This window comes from Lactuca serriola, chromosome 4, assembly GCF_051521515.1.
Source record: "Lactuca serriola cultivar US96UC23 chromosome 4, Lser_US96UC23_V15, whole genome shotgun sequence".
Classification (NCBI taxonomy): domain Eukaryota; kingdom Viridiplantae; phylum Streptophyta; class Magnoliopsida; order Asterales; family Asteraceae; genus Lactuca; species Lactuca serriola.
The window spans coordinates 39,082,683-39,095,466 of record NC_136411.1 but is presented as its reverse complement, the minus strand read 5'-3'; the positions used below and the strand labels follow the sequence as shown (position 1 = coordinate 39,095,466).

Here is a 12,784-nt window from a genome sequence, read left to right as displayed (position 1 = left end):
TCCTTGAGACACGTAACAAAAATTTACTGAACTACAGATTCCTCTGATCCATTGAGTTGAAACCATAAAATCAGACCGACCGGTGATCCTTCAAGCAAAATACCCATTTCTCCCCCACTTAGGGTTCAAACCATCATCGACTGACGTCTACAACATCAAAGCCTCATATCGGCTTAACCAAGTACATACTCAACTTGACTCTCATAATGCATAACACAATACAAGATGATCCTTCAAATAATCATAAGGAAATCTAAATCTCAGATGGAGACCTCGAAGACCTTCCCCGACATCACCAACTTAAAATTAGCGAAATCGATTATAATATCATTGGATTGATGAGGCATCTTACGAATTGAACTTACATGCATAAAACCTTACATTTGGAAAATTGATCCACAACCTTATCCTCCTCTTGAAACTTCAAGAACCCCTTACATATGCTCAAAACATAGCTCCGACAAACTTAGCATATCTACAGTACTCTCCTGCCCAAAACAGGAGCAACTCGATGTCTCCTCGGATACACCCGATCTCCTCAAATTTGTGTTGCCTATTCCACTTACATCATGGTCTTCACACTGGCCATTGAACCACAAGAACAATCGAGTGTCGATCACTCCCTCAACACGCTTAAGGTGGATAAGTGTGCAAAAAGAAACATTTATTTATAATGAAAAAGTGCCTCACCATTTTTCTTCTTAGAGTCGATGTAAGACACTTTCATTCTATAAATATGATTTGTTTTCTATTTTCTATAGCTTATACTTTTTTTCATTCATTTTTTTTATCAAACGCATTAAGGTAGGTTCTTCAAAATATTTAAGATATGTCATAAATATTTTTTTATATAACTTATTTGTGAAAAAATTAAATTTAGATAGATTAATTGACTCATTTCTCATATCTTAGCCTCGCCCCTAAATACAATCGTGAAATCATAATTTCGCAACTAATAAATTAGAAATTGAATGTACTTTGAAAGTGATAACACTTTTTGTTAACAAATTTTAATGAAAAATATATTTTAAAATTTAAAGCTAGTTCACAACCAGGTTATTTAAGAATTGATAAAATTTGTCATCTAACATTTTTTTCTAAATAAAATTCAAAATTCAAAGATCGCTACTTTCCAATTTCAAAACTGCATAATTCATATGATAGGTTTGACAAAGATTAGTTGATAGTTAAAAACTATAAAATTTATTTGTATATAATTATTTGGCAAAAATAAATAAAATGTATAAAATTATATAAACACAAAAACTAATTTTTTTTTTATAATTTTCAAAAGCTACTTGAATTAATCTTTGTATTATTTTATTCAAAAACAAAATTTCTTTATCCTATAATTTTAAACAAAGTTTTTATTATTTACTAATATATAGATATTAGTACATTACTAAATTTCAAAATTGATAACCCGTTATTTTTCTAAAAGGTGACAAATTTGTATCCCTTCCATTCTACTCATTTCTTTCGCTTGTCTTTGCGTCATGCTCACATTTCCACTTTGACTTCAAACTTGTCTCCTACTCACTTCCCTCATTGGTCATTCTCTCATTCCCCCATGCCCAGTTTCCGTATTTGACGCTTCCCTCTATACAATTCATCTCCCCAACTGTCCATTCCCAAATTCCCAGAAGAAAAAATGGACAAAAATCAAGAACTCAAACTCACCCAGATGAAGAATTTCGTCCAAAAGCTTGGCTCTTCAACAGAGGCAAGCAACTGATCTTAATCTTAATTTCATCATGATCATGTATTCATGTATACTGTATACAGATACTTTAAACTTTTTCTACTCAATGCTATTCAATTTCTTAATCTTTCATCGGTTTTCGGTGTTATGTAGAAATACGGCGACCCAACTCTCGAGCGATTCTTGATAGCAAGATCGATGGATCCCAATAAAGCAGCAAAGATGTTTGTTTCATGGCAGAAATGGAGGGCTTCGTTTGTCCCATCAGGGTTCATCCCTGATTCAGAAGTAATTGATCAATTAGAAGCTAAAAAGATTTATTTACAGGGTTTATCGAAGGATGAGTTCCCTGTTATGATTATCAAAGCTAACAAACATTATCCTGCTAAAGATCAACCACAGTTTAAGAGTAATATATTTATTTACTCTCTTCTTTTTCACTATAGTTTGCCCTTTCATGTTCTAAAATTAGAAGCTATGGCGTGTTTGGATGTGGGTATAGTTATTATTCATAGTTATTTCATAATCAATTTTGTTACAAGTCTTCAAATTTGATTGGGTTGATGTCAAATTAATCAGAAAATCAGATTTTTTTTCACCAGATACATCAAACATTTCAATACTTGGTTTCAGAGCACACATCCAAACACCTGAATTCTTTCGTTGAATAGGAAATTAACTAATATAGTAATATGTCAATTTACTTCTTTCATATATAATCAGAAAGCAAATCGAAAACCCACAAACATAAGGAAACTAAATTAGATCGCTCCTGAAAATTTTGTCTAACTCATGCCATTTTTGGATATTGGAAATTACCTTTTTGCCCCCAAGGGTTTCTAGATTAGGAAAGGGTTTGAGTTATCTTACATCGTACTTTGTTCATTAAGATTCTTGTCATTTCTAACAATGATGTATTGCTAATTCTTTGTCGTTTTGGGGGCAATTTTAAAAGTGTTAACTCATAAATACTTGATGTTATTAGTAATATTCGTTTTTTTGTTTGTTTGTTACATTTTTTTATTAAGTTATCACATTTGTTGCCGAATGGTAATGCTTTTTTAAGTTGAGAAGTCTTAGATAATATAAATTAAATGGTTCTTGAAAAGATTCTAGTAACATGCCTTCTTCATTGCAAATTCATCACCTAACATATAATTATAAATTAATATTTGTGGGCCTAATGGTGTGTCCCTTCTAACGGATTTGATTTAGTAGGCTTAAGAGCTTTTAAGTTTATAACCTTGAGTTGACTTTAATTTGGTCAACTTCCATTTGTTTATCAATTAAGAAACTTTTGAGTTACAAGTAAAGAATCTTTGATGTAAAAATTAATTTCTTTTTCTCTACTGGATGCAGAATTTGTAGTTCATCTGCTTGACAAAGTGATTGCAAGGTATGTTAGAGCATTCAAATGATTGTTTAAGTGTTGCTAAATTGGTTAAAATTAGGAAGCTCATATGAGTATGTGCTTGATAAATCCTTTTTGTTCTGGCATATAATTCTAAAATTGGGAATCTTTTTTTTGTTTTTTCTAAAGATTCATTATTTCGTGTATCTGATTCAGATATGGGTCAACAAGTCAACCTTAATCTTGTGTTGCTCGTTTCAGTGGATTTAAAGGAAAAGAAATAGGAAACGAGAAGCTGATTGGTGTTCTTGATTTACATCAAATTTGTTACAAAAACGTTGATGCTCGTGGATTAATCACCGGATTTCAGTTTTTACAGGTAATTTAATACTCCTCATCATGTAGAGATTGTGTTTTTTAGTGTTAAAAACAAGAAATAACAATGTATTTACATTGATATCTTCCATTTACAACATTGTACATTTGAAAAATATTCGAATTATAACAATAACATCCAAAAACAAAGCAATTTTTAGTTGATACATTTTTCAAAGTAGTCTTCAATCTTAATAAGAAAAAAACTAAAGTGCATTGCTTTAATTGGGTAGATTTCCAAAATTTGCTTTGATGAGTAAAAAAGAATTAAAGTACAATGTTGTAATAAAAAGAAATGAAAGTAAAATGCTAGAATACAAATCAATATTCACTACTATAATGTCTTAATGAGAAAGAATTAGAAGTGCAATGCTATAATTTCGTAGATTTTTTTGAAGTTGCGTTCATGAGAAAAAAAAAGTGAAAGTACATTATTGTAATAAAAAGAAGTGAAAGTAAAATGCTAGAATGCACAAATAAACCAAAGAACATCTCTATTTCTTGCATTTAACCCTTTTATTTATTGGTTCTAAAGAAGCACTAAATTCAGGATCTTATTCATGTTATCTTGATTAAATTTCTTGTAGGCATACTACCCCGAGAGGTTAGCGAAATTGTACATATTAAATATGCCCTGGTTTTTTGTGAGTATTTGGAAGATGGTTTCTCGATTCTTGGAGAAAGCAACTTTAGAGAAGGTATATTGTTTTTTTTTTAATTAAGTCTATCCAGCTTGTAAAAATTGCAACAAATGAATATTATGCATTTTTACTTTGAAACTTTAATTTTGTTTTTCAGAGTTAAAATGGTTGGTTTTTGGTTGTTAATATAGGTTGTAATAGTAAGCAATGAGGAAGAGAAAAATCAATTTATAAGAGAAGTTGGAGAAGAGGTGTTGCCAGAAGAATTTGGTGGGAAAGCGAAGCTAATTGCAATTCAAGATGTTGTACTTCCTTCGTTGGAAGATTAACTGTAACTATAACTGTAACTGTAACTGAATTATTGTACTACTAGTGAGTTGACATCTATTGATATAATCTTACATCATGTAACAACTTCTCATAAATTTTATGAAATCAGTAAGTTCTAGCATCCAAGTTTAATAATGAGTTTTTGATGAGGTGGCCGAATGTCAAAACCTCATTTGGAGAACAAAACTTTTACTTGGTGATTAAAGTTTGTATAAATGGTTAAAACTTGGCTTGATACATGTTTGAAAACAATGAGAAATTCGACAAATGTTAACATGGATACATATTTTATATGATTAATAATGACAATAATAATCCAAATAAAATGCGATAAGAAAGTCAATCATGTGAAAAATGCATAGCTAACAATTGTGATATTAGTTTTTAGTAACTTAAACTATATTTTTCACAGAAAAATTATGATTTAAACTTGGGAGATGATGGAGTTCAAATGAAAGAGAGAAGAGTAGAAGATGAAGTTTTAAGATCTAAAACCTCAATTTTTGAATTCCACTCCCTTACTTATGTATTCCTTTAAGAAACACGTAAGTTTCAGAGCCAAGACATCTCTAACCATACACTGAAAAACCACTTTTATACTATAAGTTAAACTATGATGCTTCAACCCTACACTCTACCTAACACTATATGTAGCATTGGATTTTAGTGTAACACTAAGGGCATGTTTAGGTTAGCTTTTTTAGGATAAAAGTGATTTTTAAGAAAAGTGTTTATTAGCTTATGGCTTTTAGGAAAAGCTGATTTTAAAAAGTGTTTGGATAAGAAAAGCTGTTTTTTAGGAGTAAAATGGTTTAAAAAGCTAAAAAGCTAGGATTTTCCAGCTTTTGAAAGCTTTACTTTTTCCTATCCAAAAAGCTGTTTTAAAAAGCGATTTTTAATTACATAAAAACTTTTTTAGCTTATTAGCTTTTTGAAAAGCTAAAAAGCTAATGAGCCAAACACTCCCTAAATATAGTGTTAGAAGTTTTATTTGTACAATTTGGTCCTTTAACTTTAAATTTAGTTATGTTTTGTTTATTTTATACAATTATAATGTTTATATATTAATGTTATTTGTATTATCATATTTAATAATTTAAAATGCAATAGATATCGGAATAAAACATGCAATTATATATTACAATCTTATAAATTGTTTATAAGATTGTAATATATGTGAATATTTTCAATTTACCAAATGTTTTAATTGACCATTTGTGGGAAAACCATTTCAATACATAATTACGTAGTATTTGTTTTTAAATGTATGTGTAATATTTTCAAAATGCATGTATAATATTTAGAGTAAATTACACGAATGGTCCCTAAGGTTTGGAGTAATTTGCGCATTTGGTCCCTAACCTATTTTTTTAACTTGGAGGTCCATACTATTTGTTTTTTTACGCGCTTGGTCCCTACTATTTGTTTTTGTTACGCACTTTGTCCCTGTCTTACCTAAAAAGACTATTATTTAAATAGGGAAAAATGGTGGGGTAAGTAAGGTAAGGTGAGGAGGGTGAGATTGGAGGTGTGTTTTTTTTAAATAAATTAAAAAATCAATGGCAAAATAGTCTTTTTTAGGTAAGACAGAGATCAAGTACGTAACAAAAACAAATAATAGGTACCTTCCGAGTTAAAAAAATGAGTTAGGGACCAAACACGCAAATTACCCTAAACCATAGGGACCATTCGTGTAATTTACTCTAATATTTATTTAGATTTGTCCAACGGAACTTTATTTTATTTAATAAAACCGTTTGCCCATGTTTAAATATTTGATAATATAATTTATCAAACATTTGTAATAAAAGTATATTAGTCAAGTTTATATAAACCTAATAAATATAATGTTTGTTTTTGTAAAATTATAAAAGTTGGATAAAGAAAAATATACCTAAAATATTCTTTCTAGTGTTAAATATATAAAATATTCTTTTTAGTGTTAAATATAGTGTAATGAGTTGGAGGACTTTAATATTTAAACTATCTTTTACATTATAATTATATGTATAATGTAAAAAAAAAAAAAAGTGTTAATGGTTGGAGATGGTCTAAACATAGATGAATGCTTATTTCATAAGAAAAGATATTTTATAGAAATAAACTATTATTTAGTTATTAAAAGATTGAATATGTAATTTTAAAATGATATTTCTAGTGTGGCTGGAATTAGAAAAAAATACTACAAAAATTATATAGCTTTTATAGTTTTATGTAAGGAAAATGACTTAAAAAGATAATAAAGTTTTAATAATGTATAAAAGACCATTCTATTTTTTTTGTACATAAATACCATTGAACCGGATATTGTAGGTAACCATCAGGTTACTCGGTTTCCAAAATGTTTAAAAAATATCATTATTGTTTTTTTAGTACAAAAAATACCACTAAGTATACTATTTGTATGCAGAATACCAACGAAATACACATGTGTTCAAAATAAATCTTGTGGTAACCAAGTACTTTATGTAAATGGAAAAATGACTTAAAAGCATAATGAAGTTTCCAAAATGTTCAAAAAATATCGCACTTTTTGTTAACTTCATTGTTAACGGATTATATAGAACACAATCACCAAAGATCATGCATTGTCATATCTATTCACAATAGTTATGCAATCTCTTTCATTCCCCCACGTAATCGTTCTTGTGGTAACATGAGAAGTAAGTGGGTAACAACCTTAGTTAAACATTCTTGCTTCCTGATCGCATTATATGCTTCAAACCTAAAACATATATATGTGATGTACATAAAAATATTATACATCAAGATTAATCGTTCATTAGTGTTGCGGCACAAGAGAGACACAAAGGAGAAATGGGTGTAACATTATGTCATGAGAATTCCTAAATGTGGATGTAGAGAGTAAGAGTTACGTTTAATTCTCCGAGACCAATGAGAGACGAATGGTCATGAACACTCAGTGTCATGTGGCTGATTTGATGACAATTTGTAGTCAAAGTAGAGAGAAGCATATGTGTTGGAGCACTTGAACGACTTGCATCCTAATTAATGGATTCTTAGTTATGTGCTTTTATATGATTGTATTTAGATACAAACTGATCGAGTGAGGGAATGAAAGAGAGTACACAATTGTTGTGAACTGGTACGACGTGAATGATCTTCGATAACCGTGTTTTACATAATTCGTAAACAACAAAGTTAACAAAAGGTGCTATGAAAAAACAACCATGGTATTTTTTGAGCATTTTGGAAACTTCAATGGTATTTTTTATACTAAAATGTGTACTTGGTTAGTATTCTATGTACAAATGACATACTTCAATGATAATTTTTGTACTAAAAAACAATAGTATTTTTTGTACTAAAAACAATAGTATTTTTTGAACATTGTAGAAAATCATTTTTCCATTTACCTAAGGTAACCGGTTACCACAAAGTTTTATTTGAACGCATGTGTATTTCGTTGGTATTTGGTGTACAAAAAATATACTTTAATGGTACTTTGTATACTAAAAAAACAATAGCCTTTTTATACATTTTTATAACTTTGTTGAATTTTTAAGTCATTTTTTTGCTTAATCCATGCATCCCAATACTTTCTTACGCTCATATTCACTAAAATAATAATAAGGGATTTTGGTGCTAAATGACCATGTTTTTTACATTTATCAAGAAATCATTATGTATTTATTCAGAAGAATCTTCTTTGCATTTTGAGTGTTTCATATGTAAAATGTCTCTAGCATTTTGCTAGGACTTATTTTTTTTAATATATATTCTCCTTTCAAAAAATAAAATATATTGGCTAAATGGCATGATGATTATGCAAACTAACTCCAATAAAATTTAATATTTTCTTTTTTAGGGAATTTCTTGAAATATCAATAAATGATTACATATTTTATATAATGCTTTTTTAGATTTGTTTTAATTTATTGATGCATGTGATTCCTCATTCTATTTGGTTGATGTTTTATATAGCTTGATGATAATAAAGGTTAATGTCACTATTGTATAACAATATTTTTCGAATTATTTAAAAGATCTCTGTAATTATTTTACGACTTTATAGAGGCGTAAAGTGGATATTAACTTGTTTTTTTGGTCACCCATACAACCATACTTGATATATCCGGATTTATATGCCACGTACATACTTGAAATATATGCTCAAATGTTGATGTGGAAAGATGTGGCTTAAAAGTAAAACTCTAGGTCTAAAGTAGATATACACACATATGTCTAGGGACCGTTTATGTAAAGTATTGGGAAAATGTGTATAACCCATTTAGAGAATGTATACATAGGTTATAAAGGGGTCCTTATACAAAAAAAAAAAAAAAAAAAAAAGTTTAATGCTTATTAGCATATTAGATTATTAATAAGTCAAAATGAGGTAACTTATGAAAAATGACTTATTAATGGTTTTTCATCACTATAATCTATTTTTATTCAAGTAATTTTTTAGCTTATAATGGCATGAACTGCAAATAAGCTAATAAGCTCATTTGCCAAACACCCGTTAATTCCTCGTTCTAGTTCTCTTGTGTATCTTTATGCATAACACATACATTCTAGAGGGTGTATATTTAAGAATGATGTTTCAATTTTATAACTTTATAATGGATAATTAATCGAGATTTGTGCGGCATATGAAAAACAAGATTGTTTTTGGTGCATATTTCATGAGATTTTCTATCTTGAATTAGGTAACAAATAAGGTCTAATTCATACCGATTTTATTGAGTTGTATTTTTTTGGTGATTTGAATCGAAAATGGGTCCTTTAACAACGAAAATTTTGTGCTAGGATGGAGTTTGTAACATCGCATGCCAAATGTTCGATAAAGTTCTTAAAGAGGTCTAAGTCTGGTAGTGTTCTTGCCTTCTTGGGTTTCAAAAACAGGGGTTTGACTACCAACGAATACAACATGTAGTAAAGCAAGTAAATAACTTCAACAATTATTAGCACCGATGAAAAACAATGATTAAGAGGAAGATGGAGGTGGCTTTTTTTCGTGGGTTGTTGACGTGGGTAAGAAGAAATTTGTCAAACGTTGTGTTTCTTGTTCTCCTCGATTACCCACAAAGAAGGTAAGGATAATGAAGTTTTGGACAATCTAGCTTTTGACTCAAGTGGGTAGTGAGATAGTAGCTTAATGAATTTAATGAATTGCAGGTAAGGAGAATGATTTTTTAGGAAAGGATGAAGGAAAATTGAGTGAACATAGTAATGCATTTCATTGAAGTCAAAGCAATAACCCGTCTACCTCTTTAAAAACTAGAAAGTGGCATTTTAAACCCATCAATCTCCACATTTATTCCCCTAGAAAGTAAGAAAATAACTTCAACAACCTTTTAAACCAATTCAAAAAACTTTGTTACCACCGGTCAGATTAACCCATGATCTATATAGTTATTACGGTCTAAAATCATATAATGATCACCTGTCGTGATTTAAACAATGATTCTCATAGTAGGATAACGGTGATATAACGGTTTTTAAAAATTATATATATATATATATATATATATATATATATATATATATATATATATATATATATTATTTCAGTGAATTTTGTAGGTGGTGTATTGTGATTGATTCTTTTTGTTTTTACAAATCATTTATGTTTTTACAAGAACCAATCTCTCTCTCTGTCTCATAGGTGAGACTCGTGTACTATACGAGTTTATTAAAAATAAAAGTTTTATACTTTATTATATCTCAATTTGACAATATTATTTTATAATAATTCATTATTGTAATTATGTAACAAAAAATCATAATAAATGTTTTTAGTAGTAGAAAAAACAAATTATTTATTATTATATTTATTTTATGTAGAAAAATATATTTACCTTAAATAATAAATAAATGTTTTATTAGTTATAGTGTTGATCTACACATTTAATATAATAAGTACTTTACATATATAATAATAGGGGTGTTAATTAGTGGAATTGATTAATTTTTATTAACAAAAAAATAAAAATAAAAATACCACATAATGACATGTGAAATTTAATTAATTCAAAAATCTCATATAATGATATGTGGCAAAAATCTTGAAGAAATGACAAGTGACAAAAATATTTTCATTTATTAGGGTAGATATAAAATCACAAAAAAATAACTTGTTTACAAGTTAAAACTATAACCTTTTTCACAAAAAGAGTTACAAATTAAATGCATAACTGAAGTTTAATTACAATTATAAATTAAATGAATTAATCGATGTTTGATTACAAATTAACTGAGTTTTTATATCATTTGTCCATTCCAACTTGTTTCCATATTGTTTCTTCTGAGTTCCCATTATATTACAATTAGGCGAATGCCCGCGCGTTGCGCATAAACATCTATATAGTTGAAGTCTTTACAAATATATGATTTTTTAAATATAACAATAACGATGTTGTTAAATTTGATATAATAATTTGTATATACTAAATTGATATAATATATTGATTATTTTGAATTATATGATAATATATACATTTATTATAACTTCTTAATCTCGATCGTTTGAATGACTTTTACCCGCGAGTTACACATGAATAAAATTATATATATATATATATATATATATATATATATATATATATATATATATGATTTGATGTTATTTATAGTTGTTTTTATTGTTAATTAATTTTTTAAAATTTATTTGCTTAATGTTTTAATTTCTATCATTATAATTATTTAAAACATCAACCATTGTTTTTTATTTTAAAGCTACCAATATAATCATTTATATAGAGTTGTTTTTAACTATTGTTATTGTAAGTTATTTTAAGCTACTTATTTGGAAACTATTAACGATTATAAAAATATATTTAAGAAATATTTTAGTTAAATTGAAATTGGAATTTAGTTTTTGCTTTTATCACTACAATTTATCACTTTTAACTATTTATAAAATATTCTTTAATTTTTTAATATGGAAATGAAATTTATATTTGAGTTGACATTGTAATGCGCAGAAACACCTATATAGTTGAAGTCTTTACAAATATATATTTTTTAAAATATAACACTAACGTTGTTGTTAAATTTGATATAATAATTCGTATATTAATTTGATATAATATTGACTATTTTGAATTATATGATAATATATAAATCTATTATAATGTCATAATCTCAATCGTTTGAATGACTTCTACTCGCGAGTTACACATCAATAAAATTAAATATTATATATGGTTTAATATTATTTATAGTTGTTATTTTTAACTAATTTTTTAAAATATATTTGCTTAATATTTTAATTTCTATCATTATAATTATTTAAAACATCAAACATTATTTTTTGATTTTAAAGGTAACAATATAATCATTTATATAGAGTTATTTTCAACTATTGTTATTATAAGTTATTTTAAGGTACTTATTTGAAATTTTTTAACGACTATATAAATATATTTAGGAAATATTTTAGTTAAACTGATATTACAATTTAGTTTTTGCATTTATCACTATAATTTATCACTTTTAACTATTTACAAAATATTATTTGGTTTTTTTAGTGGAACTGAAATTTATATTTAAGTTGACACTGTAATGTTATATTTAAATTAACAATTTAAGTATTTTGTCCAAACTGTTCAAAAATTATAGCTTTAAACTGATAATGATTTACATGCAACAACATTTTAAATCTAATAAATTAAGTATAATATGTTAAAATTTAAAGACATAACTTTATAAATAGAAGTAACGATATTATTTAAAAATTGAAATTTAGTTTATTTATGATTACACTTTAGGTTTGATATTTATTTAACCTTATTAACCAACTTACAATCATTATTAGAAAGACACTACAATTTATCACTTTTAATTATTTATAAAATAATCTTTGGGTTGTTTAAGTTAAATAAAATTTATATTTAAGTTAAGCCTATAATGTTATATTTTAATTAATAATTTAAGTATTTTATACAAATTGTTCAAAAATTATACATTTAAAATGATAATGGTTTACATTCAACAATATATTAGTACTAACAAATTAAGTATAATATGTTAAAAGTTAAAAAACATAATTTTATAAGTAGAATTAAAGATATTATTTTAATATTGAAATTTAGTTTATATATGAATACACTTTAGATTTGATATTTATTTAACCTAATTGCCAAATTATAATTATTATTATAAAGAAATTGAAAAGGCATGAGAGTTTCAAATGAATGTGGTGAAAGGAAAAAAGAACGGGGGTTTCAAATGCATGAGATTCAAGAAAAAATGCTAACTTTATAAGTATGAATGATGTTAAAGAAAGGAGATTGAGCTTATAATATTACAAGTTGTGGGCTAATCTATATGAGAGAACTTATGCTTTTTTTAATCTGTATAATAAGCTTAAATAATCAAATAGCGGGAAAAAACTGGGATATCGATATTGAAATATCG

General features: G+C 27.0%; 1 protein-coding gene across 1 annotated transcript; it reads left to right on the top strand.

The window, feature by feature from the left end:
• Positions 1-1,517: 1,517 nt before the first annotated feature.
• LOC145101353 (sec14 cytosolic factor-like) lies at positions 1,518-4,520 on the top strand. The gene is made up of 6 exons (XM_079038542.1): positions 1,518-1,723; positions 1,856-2,111; positions 3,062-3,098; positions 3,315-3,432; positions 4,016-4,126; positions 4,261-4,520. Exons 1-6 carry the CDS (start codon positions 1,652-1,654, stop codon positions 4,396-4,398), a joined length of 732 nt encoding a protein of 243 aa, XP_078894668.1. The 5' UTR covers positions 1,518-1,651; the 3' UTR covers positions 4,399-4,520.
• The last annotated feature ends 8,264 nt before the right edge of the window (positions 4,521-12,784 follow it).

What these genes read in the sequence shown, in the direction of transcription:
- LOC145101353 (XM_079038542.1), top strand. Translation starts at nt 1,652, where the DNA reads ATGGACAAAAATCAAGAACTCAAACTCACCCAGATGAAGAATTTCGTC. An exon ending in AGCTTGGCTCTTCAACAGAG is followed by an intron (nt 1,724 to 1,855) that starts GCAAGCAACTGA and finishes GGTGTTATGTAG; the next exon opens with AAATACGGCGACCCAACTCT. An exon ending in CCGGATTTCAGTTTTTACAG is followed by an intron (nt 3,433 to 4,015) that starts GTAATTTAATAC and finishes AATTTCTTGTAG; the next exon opens with GCATACTACCCCGAGAGGTT.